We start from the raw sequence: 11,302 nt of genomic DNA, 5'->3' as shown, positions 1-11,302 counted from the left end.
TTTTTGGACTGTGCGACGTGGAAACACTCCTCAACAGCAACAATTTTCCTTTGGTTCCCATTGATGCAATTTTTTAACGCAAAACAGCTCGCGGATGGCAGATGTCAGGATAACGCAAAAATGTTCACACAGAAACGGTTCACTGCAGCCGTTGAACCGCAAAAATTTATTGTGAGATATTTAAAAAGCAAATGCACGGGAATAGGCTAAAAATCCAGTTCCAGAAGCCAAAAAAGCATAACAACATTCAAAGGGCAAATCTGTGAAGGGCTAAGTGTTATTTGTAAAATATTAATGGAAAACTCCAGCCAAATATGATTGGTTTGTCAGTTACTTGCAATTTTTAGTTCTACAAAGTTTTTAATGAAAAATAACGGAAGCGATTTTCAACGCTCAGTAGAAATGTTTCAACGCAGCCATTGAACCGTTATGACGCATAAACTTGCTGCAAAAACGGAAGAAATTTGACGGATCACGCAAAAGTTATCAATTTTGCGTGAAATCCAAAGAGTTCATCAAATAATATCCAAAAGAATTTATATTTTATATCTCTATGGTGAAATCGCATCAGTGGGAACCCGGGGTTTCAGCTCGGTTTTTCTGGAACTTTCGCAAAATATGCGTCACAGCTTGTTCAAATCAAACGTAAACAGGAAGAAACAAAATATAACTAGTGACGCAAATTTTCTAATTTACTCTACTTTGCAAATTTACTTCGTAAGATATTTTTGTTTTGTGATTTCTACTTCATGGCTAGTGAATGTAGATCCATTCTTGAAATTGTCCTTCATCGAAGTGTGGTTTTGAGAAGAGTTCCCGTACCTAGTCCCATTAAGTAAGGAGGGGGGGGGGGGGCAATTAACAGTGGTTGACCATATTTATTGGAATTTGGAAAAGAAGTGATTATAAAGTAGGGTAAAGGTCAATTAAGGGTAAATTTTTACTAATTCACATTATTGACGTATGAATAAAGTAAACATACCACTTGATGCCTTTTTTTATGCTCTTTCCAAATATAATCATTATTTTTGTTGGAAATGAATTTTACTCCCACCCCTATTTATACCAATTTAGGGTATACATTTGCACATTAGGGGGGTGGGGGCAAATTTTAGGTAAATTTTTATCAAATCATATTATTGACTAACAAATAAAGTGAATATACCACTTGGTGCCTTTTTTTATGCTCTATCCAAATATAATAGGCCTAATCATTTTTATGGAAATGAATTTTTCCCCCACCCTTATATATACCAATTCAGGGTATATATTTGCACATTAGGGGGGGGGCTAAATTTTATTTCTGATGTAAATGAGAGGTAAGATTAAACTTTCCCCCCAACCCCCTAATGTGTGAAATATACCCTGAATTGGTATATATAGTGGTGGGGACTAAAATTCATTTCTGACAAAAATGATTATTATATTTGTAAAGAGCATAAAAAAAGGCATCATGTTGTATATTCACTTTAGTTGTAAGTCAATAATATGATTCAGTAAAAATTTAACAAATTTTATTTCAGATATAAATGAGAGGCAAGATTAAACTTTCCCTGCACCTCCCTAATGTGCAAATATGTACCCTGAATTGGTATATATAGGGATGGGGGATAAAATTAATTTCCGACAAAAATTATAATTATATTTGTAAAGAGCATAAAAAAGGCATCAAGTGGTAGGCTATATTCACTTTAGTTGTAAGTCAATAGCCTAATATGATTTGGTAAAAATTTAACAAATTTTATTTCAGATATAAATGAGAGGTAAGATTATACTTTCCCTGCACCTCCCTAATGTGCAAATATATACCCTGAATTGGTATATATAGAGGTGGGGGCTACAATTCATTTCTGACAAAAATGATTATTATATTCATAAAGAGCATAAAAGAGGCATTGAGTGGTATATTCACTTTATTTGTAAGTCAATAATATGATCTGTTAAAAATTTACCCAATTAAGAAGTAGACATGTTAAGAAAACAATTCATATTTCAAAATATAAAGAATAGGCTACCACATTTTGACTGTAGCTGCACTATACTTTACATACACCCTCCCAGAGCCTTTCAAGAAGGACATGAGAAATTGGGACAGCTGCCCTGGGTGTTATGGCTGGAGGTTGTCCACTTAGATAAAAATTTTGCCTGGATTTGGCTTGTTTTGCTTATGTTTCAGTCAGGAGAGGTGCACTGCAATTAAGTTTGCCCTGGGAAACCACCAACCCTAGGAACAGTTCTTGGTAAATTTTTGGCAGTTCATATTATTGACTTACAAATAAAGTAAACATAGGCCTACTACTCAATGCCTTTTTTTGCTCTTTACAAATATAATAATAATTTTTGTCAGAAATGAATTTTACCCCCCCCCCCCCTATATATACCAATTCAGGGTATATATTTGCACATTAGGGGGGTGGGGGTATAAGTTTAAACTTACCTCTCATTTGCATCAGAAATAAAATTCACTCCCCCCCCCCCTAATGTGCAAACTTATACCCTGAAATTGGTATATATATAGGGGTGGGGTTAAAATTCATTTTCAACAAAAATGAGTATTATATTTGGAAAGAGCATCAAAAAAGGCATCAAGTAGTATGTTTACTTTATTTGTAAGTCAATAATATGAACTACTAAAATTTACCCAGCTCTCCCCATTCCCTAATTTTACAAATATATAGTCCAAATTATATATTTTCTATGCATTCTGCCAATGCCTGTTGTTTCAACCTGTGTAGGCCTACCCATAAATTAATTCAATTGTGACCATGAACCAGAAAAACAATAGTGACAGGCAGTAAAAATGTATATATTTATTTTGTATAGTTGGTACTTGTGTATTATACATTTTTACACTCATGTTAATGCTGTGTAAAACTCAAGAAAAAACTGGTTTCTTAGTTACTTTAGAAACAAATTTGGGCTCTATATTTGCACATTAGGGATGTGGTGGTGGAGTAAAATTCTACTTTAGATACTTTTGGCTATCTTGGAAAGCCATTAGGTTAGGAAAATTAAACTTTCAAGGATGGGTCTACAGTCTAAAGTATGTCCCAGTAAGATATTTGAAGTAGGCTACCTACCTCCACTCCTCCCTCTAGGGGGTCCTGAAATTAGTCTGCATGGCCTATGAAATTTTGACAAAACAACATTTTACCTTAATTTTCAGTTATCAGTTTCTTTTTCTCTGGCTTAGTTCAGAAAATGCAATTCCTGTTATTTGAGTAGAATTTTCAGCCATATCAATGGTTTTTCTTTTTAGAACTTAGGAAATGTATTTGCATATCTTTAAAACCTTATAAATTGGGATAGAGCAAAGTTGTGAAGCTGAAAACAATTTTGTTATACTTCATTTAAGCAGAAAATCTATTTTGCAAGGTTTCACTTTTATAACACACAGATTGTTAAAAAAGGTCATCAAAGGTCAGGACTAGTGTTGTAAAATTACCTCAAAATGAAAACAAGGTAAGTAAAATTGGAAAAAATAAGGTAGTTCTTAGGTAATACAGGGTAAAATTAGTGTTTTAGAGCTGTCCTGTAGCTACAAGACCAGTTTAGCATTTCTTTTTAAGCATCACTTAGAGCTTTTAATGAAATTTTTTAACTATTCTGATCTTCCTGGAGTTAAAAAAGGTAATACCCCTTTATCTAAAGTTTCATCAATTAAATTAACTGTCTAGGTCAACCCTTTGGTAATTTTTTGCATAGGGTAATGCCTCAAAAATTGGAAAGTGCCTGATTTTTAGACATCCATTTTGTAAAAAAAAAAAAAAAAAAAAAAAAAAAATCAAATATTATATTAGTCATTTAAACATAAGAAATGTTACCCCAACAGCTTTTTATATTTAGATGGCCATATTCAGCCACATTTCTCATATCATATACATGCTATTTTTCATTTATATATAAAAGTACCAAATACAAGTAAAAAAGAGTTTTGTAACACTTTGATGACTTTGATTGACTAAGCACTGGATCATAATAGCAGAACATTCAGCTACTTTCACAGTCATTAAGACTCTCTTCAACAGGATTTGCTTGCAAATATAGCTCCTCTCCTTCAGACTTAGATTCTGATTCAGGTGACCGTGCCTTTTCAGAAGCCCCCCCCCCCTCTGAACAGAAGTCCTGAATACTGTTATGGCAATTATATATCATTTTTTACTTCCAACCTCTAAATGTCTCTCCCTTAGAGCTAATACTGTATTTATCTGAAGATTCTTTCAAAACAACTGCTAAAACACAAGGGGCATTAAACTAGAATAAGAATTTCTGGTAGACACCATAGTCAGTAACAACTCATTTGGTAGTAATTGGTTGGAAAGCAGGTTCAAATCTTAGAAAAAGGCACTGGAACTTTCAATTTCCAATTGGTTGAGCCCCCTCCAAAGCTTATTTGATCACCTCATCCACATGAAGTGCCTCTAGGAAAGAATGAATGAACATTAATACATGGGACCCTTATGGGTCTTTACTATAGGTAATGCAATACAATTGTCCCTGACTTAAACAGGAGAGTAGAAATATCAATTTCCCTTCTAATGAAAATCTGGAATTATCAGAGGGGAAAATAGGGGGAATATTTCATGGGGATATTTTCCTGGGGGTGGGGGGGGGGTGGGGGTAAACACCAGCTCTTGAGGAAAAGATGGCATGAATACAAGATTTCTCTGGGATGTGAAATTTAAAATAAAAATGAGAATATTGATTCTGCTTTGGCCCTCAACATTGTTGAAAATCTAGACCATGTAGTTCTTTTTGATGAGGCAACTTTAATATTTGAAGGAAATGGCTTCCCATATTCTTTTAGGAAGGCAATTGAAATTAAAAAAAAAATCATAAATAGATACCCTTCTTTAAATAGTGAAACTGGAGATATTCCTATAAACCCAAATTACAATAACTTAAAATTAAAGGATTCAAATAAATTTTTCTTCAGTTTAAATTAAGATCATCTGACTACACTTTTAATGAAAATTAGGTCAGTAGATAAGCTAAGTAATCACCAAGCAGTGAATTCTTGCCGAATCTAATTGGTGAATAGTCTTTCATTTATTCTGGCTTGTTTCTTTTGGTTTGTTTGATTCAGTCTTTCTTCTGCATGGTTAGAGCTAATTCAAAAGGTTAGTTTTCTTTCTTTGTTGAGCACTTAAGATGGCTGCATAGAAGTTCCTGATGGAATATCTGCCTCTATAATTTTTGCTTCTTTTTTGTCTGCTGGCTGACATTACCCTCATTTTTCTTGGCTATTTAATTTTTTTTTCTTTGTTTGTCATATGTCAATCCTGCTTGTAACCCTTTCTGTCTTTAACAATTCACAGAACTAATATAATTTTATTTCAGCTAATATTTCTCCATTATAAAAATAATAATAATAATTAAATATACAATAATACACTTTATTGTTCTGATAACAAGAGACCTAAGTCAAACAGACAGCCTTTTAAACTGGGGAACACAAAAGAAAATCATATTCAATCAATTTTTCTGCCAACCTCTGTGCTTTTGTGCTCTGAAAATTGCAAGGCATTGTAAAATGTGTAATAAACCAGTAAAATACATAAATTACATAAGATACTTAAATTATATAAAATAGGTAAAATACTAATTTTACAGGAGTCCATAAAATTACATTAAAATACCCAATTTGACCATGACCAATTTTACCAGTTACAACACTAGTCAGGACCCTCTAGAGGGAGATGGGGTGGAGGTAGGTACTTCAAAATACCTTAAATAATTTCTGAGACCACACTGGCTAATCATGATAAAACATAAAATTGTGAAGAAAAGCGAGGACAATTAACAGCCAGTGAAAAAAACAAAAAAAACTATGCAAATATTTTGGTCTAGACCTCCACTTGACTGTTCTCAGGGCAGAATAAAATACCGATAAAAATATAACAAAACCAAACCTTAAAATAAAACACCAAACTAAAATTGGACAACCCTTTCTTAGTAACAGTGAAAGGGTAACACCATTACTAAGAAAGGGTCGTCCAATTTTAGTTTGGTGTTTTATTTTAAGGTTTGGTTTTTATATTTTTATCAGTTTTATTCTGCACTGAGAATGGTCAAGCAGAGGTCTTGATGGAAATATTTGCATAGTTTTCGGTTTTTTCACTGGCTGTTAATTGTCCTCATTTATCTTTGCGATTTTATGTTTTATCAAAATACTTTCCTTGGACATATTTTAGCCTGTAGAGCATGGTTTGATGATGATTTGGTATTTACATTATGCTGGTCCAAGATTACTCTAAAAAATATTTTAAATGCAGACAGGAGTTCACCAGCTATAAATTTGAACACAAAGGTCAAGCATGACTGATGATGCAGCAACTCCATTGACTTATACTCTTCATGTTTTCCAATGAGTTTCAAAGATCGTTCATGAATCAAATTGAGCTTCTGCAGGTGAGATTAAAAGTTGATTGCCAGATCATTGCACAGCATTATAAATGGGGTTTGATAGGACTGTTATATACCAGGACTAGTGTTTCCTATGGCAAAGCATTCTTTAGTTTCTTTGTTATTCCATGATTCCGGGATATCTTCAGCTCTACTTCTTGAATATGATGCAGGAATGACAGGTTCTCATCAAGCAAGACTCTCAGGTATTTTGCTAAATGCTTCTCTGGCCAACTGATCAAACCTCTGTGTGTTTCAATACCACACACCTCCAGATGGACACTTCCAACCTGGCAAAAATTAAACACAAGATTTATCAATATTAATCCCACATCAGTTAGAATCCATCCAGAGATACGTCTCCTCAAGGACAACCCTAAGCTTGGAAAAGAGCACTGTTATATCCCTTTCACAGCAGCCTAGTGTGGTATCATTTGCAAAAGCCACAAGCCCATCATCATCTACAGGCTGAAAAGAAGCTTCATCATGACATAGCTTACAACAGCAAAGAATAGTGCATGCCAGGTTTAATACACTACTCAGATCATCAATGTGAAGCAGGAACAGTAGTGGTGCTAATATTGACCCTTGGGGGACACCACAATTGACTACTATGTTATTACCTGGGTCTTCTCCCAAATAAATCCTGGTACATACTATGGTACATGCTAAAGGTGGTACATACTATGTACCACCCTATTCTCATTGGAAAACTGGAGCATATAGGAATAAGAGGTAAAACTCTGGATTGGTTCAGATTGTACTTGAGGGACCACAGCATAATGCAAATACCCGATCATCATCAAACCTGCAAATACCCTTCACCCCAACTGTACAATTGGATTTTCCTCTGAATATAACTTGTACAATGTCTTGGACCCTGTTACCAGAAGAACTGAGAGATAGGAACTCCCTCGCGTCATTTAAAAGAAGAGTAAAAAATTATTTATTAGCATTGGAAAAGATTAGTTAAATATTGGTAAAAAATATATATATATATATATATATATATAATGTATTAAATATAAATAGGCAAAAATGAAGTTAACATTTTATTTTCATAGCAAGGCAATTTCCCCTGGGGCAAAGGGTAGGAGGATAACTGGTAGTTATGTTGGAATGAATGAGAGGTAAAGTTGTTTCTGTGAGTAGGAGTAGTGACCATGCTGCATATTATGTTTAAGAGGTAGTAATTGAGGATCTTGGCGTCCAGGAACGGACTGAGTATTGTTATTAGGTGTAATTTATTTTTGATTTGATAATAAACCTCCATTGAACTTGGAAAATATGGTTTTCTAAATTGGAATATTTTTTCTGGGCTCTGGTATTTTCTAGTTTAGCTGAGAAGTGCTAAAGAAAGTAGAAAAGAGCAATTCATGTGTCAGTTTTGCCCCCCCCCCCTGCCATGCTAAAATGTTCTTCTCATGGAAAATCGCCCAGAAACTCCCCCTCCCCCCCTTCAGAAATCTTCCACGAGAAAAATGCCTGTAAGTTTTCCAGTAACAAACACTATCTGTAAGCAATGGGCAAATTACCAAACTTAAAAAAGTACTTAAACTTCTGCACTAGGGTTCTCTGATTGTTTCTAGCTAGGAAGAGAGGGAGATACCTTAAAGGGTGTATTTTAATGCCAAAACATCTCAACTCCCATTGAGCCTTCAGATAAATACAGAATTAGCTCTAGGGGAGAGATGAGAGAAGACGGATGTGGAATTAGTTATAATCCCCAGGCAGTTCTGGGATTTTTTTATAAGTCAAAAGTGATTGGATACCAACCAACCACCAAGGGTATTTTTGGAGGGAGATCATTCATGGGGAGGTATTTTCCAGAAGGAGGTATTGTCTGCAAGGTGTTATTTCTCTGAGGTATTTTCCATAGGTGTTTTCCCTGGGGGGGGGCTGGTTGCCCTACAATCACTATTGACTTTTTAAGAGGGCACTAAAACTTTCAATTTTCAATCAAACAATAAAACGTGATTCATAAACATGATTAACAAAAACCCTCACAATCCTTAGGGCAAGGTCTGTAGGTTATTGCATGTTACCCATTGCTAAAATTTATGAATTTTATAGAAAGTATGGTTGTACAAACTTTGGAGAAGGCGCATTTGATTGAAAATTGAAATTTAAACTGATATAATAATGTAAAATAGTTGAGTAAGAACTAAAGAAGAGAATAACTTCTGTATTAGTTGTGTTACATTGCGAGAAGAGGAAAGTAGTTGGAATTATTAAAGACAGCAATATCCACGCAGTTATAATACCAATATAATGCTATAGATACAATATTATATATCTTTCAAAATCTATCCTGATATGGTGATATTATCACCATAATTCCCAGCAATAGTTGTACACAATTTAACAAATGAAAGTATAATGAAAACAGGTATAATATTTTTTCAAGCCGTAGATGTAACAGCTTGACTTGTATTTTAGCCAGCTAGCAGCAGAAAATGCTTTCAAAGTGTTGCTTCACTCACTATAGGCAGTAACTTGGGCCTCTGGTGCTCGAATAAGAACAGGTTCGAATGTAGGCACAAGAAGGAGGGGGGACAATTGCCCTCTCACCTAGAGAAAAGGAAAGGAATTTTACTTTGTGGCCTATGCTACTCTATGGAAAATCATTTCAAGAAAAGAGTAGGAACCCTGAGTTAGCCTATAAAAAAGCCCATTTTGCTTATCTTGTTGAAATTAAATTCACCCAAGAAAATAAGTCTGTCATTTGTAACCAATTTGATTTCTGCTGAGGTTCTGAACAGAATATTCCTGCTCAGAGTAGGTTTATTAAAAGAATTTTTTTTTTCAAGTGTTTGATGAACATATTGGAATCTTAAACTGTTGCTTTATTTTGACAGACAATTAAAAAGGCAATAGAAATGGGTAACTGTCATTAGGGTATGATATTTGGTGAGTTGGGTTGTGTTTAACTTTCATGGCCACTTTCAATGTGATTTGAATTGCAGTAAACAGGTAATAAAATAAAGCACTTTGAAGGTGATATGAACAGTAAAGTCTTTATTAAAATAAAAATGGCATAGTTTTATAGAGATCCAAGGAGAAAAGGGCCAACTATACAGTAGCATAAGCCCAAAAGTAAAGTTGTCATCCTTTTTCTCTAGTTGAGAGGGCAGTTGTCCTCCCTCCTTTTGCGCCTACATTTAAGCCTGTTCTTATTTGAGGAACAGAGGCCCAAGGTGCTGACTATAGTGAGTGAAGCAAGCAGAGGGTTTTGCTGTGGTGTTACATATTGAAGGAAAAACACATTTTCTTCAGGAAATTAATTGTTATTTCTCTTTTAGATATTCTTTGCTTCACAATATGGTACTAACCTATCCTATTAATCATGGAGGGAAGAGCAGTTTCATCAAATCTAGTGCATCATTAAACAACAAATCAAGTAACCCTACTCTCCCACCATTCCTTATTACTGCTGTTGATTGTCATTTGTGTATAACTATAAATGTGAAACATGTTCTACCTGAAAATTTTGTTATGAAGTTCAACCCAGATTCTGATGCCAGTAAAATTCAGTGTGATTTTTGTAATGGTGCTACAGATTATCGCTTATGTCTTTCATTTCATTCTCAGTCATTATTTATTGTAAACAGTCCTGTTGTTGATGTTTGGGACAATAATGTTACAGTTCAGTTTGAATTGGATTTTAGAACTTCTTGTGATTCTTTGGAGTTTGAACTGTTTTCGGGGTGGGATTGGAGCATACTGGAACAAGTTAAAGTGGACGATGTTGTCCGTGAAGTTAAAGACAGTTTAAAGGTGAGAAAATCTTCAAGCGTTAAGACACCACTGTACTGTTTAGCTCATTTATTATTATTTTAAGTTGAAGTGATGTATTGGTTAGCTGTATGTTTGTTGTAACTTGAATCTGCTGCAGAGTTGGAAATGTTGATACAGTCTTATTGAATTTCTTATGTAGAATGATGGTTAGAATTGGTCTTTCTCTACAGTTATAATTCAAGATTGTTGAATTACAAACTGGATTTTCATGCAGATACTTGCACACAAGGGAAAGGGGGACAGGGCTCGGGAATTCTGCATTCCCTGGGTTCTTCCACATATCCATTACTTCCAGAATTTGTTCTTAACGCAGAAAATGTCCTTTGCTTGTCTTTTCAACACCACCCCCAGGAAAAATCTAAGATACACATTCCCCCATAGAGACATGAAGGTTCAAACCTTAATGTGGCTCACCTGTTATACTTTATCCACTCAGCTCCATATAAATCGTAAGATCTACACAGACTGATCATTAGGAGGGATTTCAGTTCCAAAGTTTATGTAAGGAGGGTTTTATACTACACCTCTCCCTTCTCCTGTGTGCATGTATATCCTGAATTTATCAATTCTAAAATTTTCGATGGTAATTTGGTCTATATTTTCTCTTAATTTAAGGATAAAAAAATGATTAGCTAAGGATTTAAAAAAAAAAAAAAAAAAAAAAAAAAGATCATTTCTAATAACTTAATGCAGAATTGAACTTTACAAAGGTATAATAAATTTGATGAATACATATCTTGGCTGGAGAAATGACTGATTTGTGTTATCTGCAGAGTTCTTCAAGTATTAGGTAAAGAAGATATGTTGGAGTTAAAGGGTTTTAATTTAGTTTTCTCTATTGCCACCAAATAATTTGTCTCAAATATATTCATGAAGCTCTGGAAGATTTCTTTTTTTGAAAGTAAAATAAATAAAAAACAAAATTTGTAAATATATTTTAAATCCTTCTCTTTTTAATAAATTCAATTGCCACAAAATTTGACTTATCCTGTTTCAGTCATACGGTCTTGTAACAGTAATGTGGCTCTTGCTAAACAACTATAAAAGTTGAAGTGTGCCAGGAGTTCTTGCTAGGTGGAAATATGAAGCTAGAGGTCCA

General features: G+C 34.3%; 1 protein-coding gene across 1 annotated transcript in view; it reads left to right on the top strand.

Moving 5' to 3' along the window:
- Positions 1-666: 666 nt before the first annotated feature.
- The window catches only part of Nop17l (PIH1 domain-containing protein Nop17-like), a 45,297-nt gene continuing 34,661 nt past the window's right edge, over positions 667-11,302 (top strand). Inside the window, exons 1-2 of the mRNA XM_089096161.1 lie at positions 667-717; positions 9,708-10,182. Of these exons, the coding sequence (XP_088952287.1) occupies positions 9,727-10,182 (456 nt within the window). The 5' untranslated portion in view covers positions 667-717; positions 9,708-9,726. The remainder of the gene's footprint in view (positions 718-9,707; positions 10,183-11,302) is intronic.

Source organism: Artemia sp. Qi Xiang Cuo, chromosome 10 (assembly GCF_049724085.1).
Source record: "Artemia sp. Qi Xiang Cuo chromosome 10, ASM4972408v1, whole genome shotgun sequence".
NCBI lineage: Eukaryota > Metazoa > Arthropoda > Branchiopoda > Anostraca > Artemiidae > Artemia > Artemia sp. Qi Xiang Cuo.
Note: the sequence above shows the minus strand (reverse complement) of the source record. Positions and strands in the feature narration are given on the sequence as shown.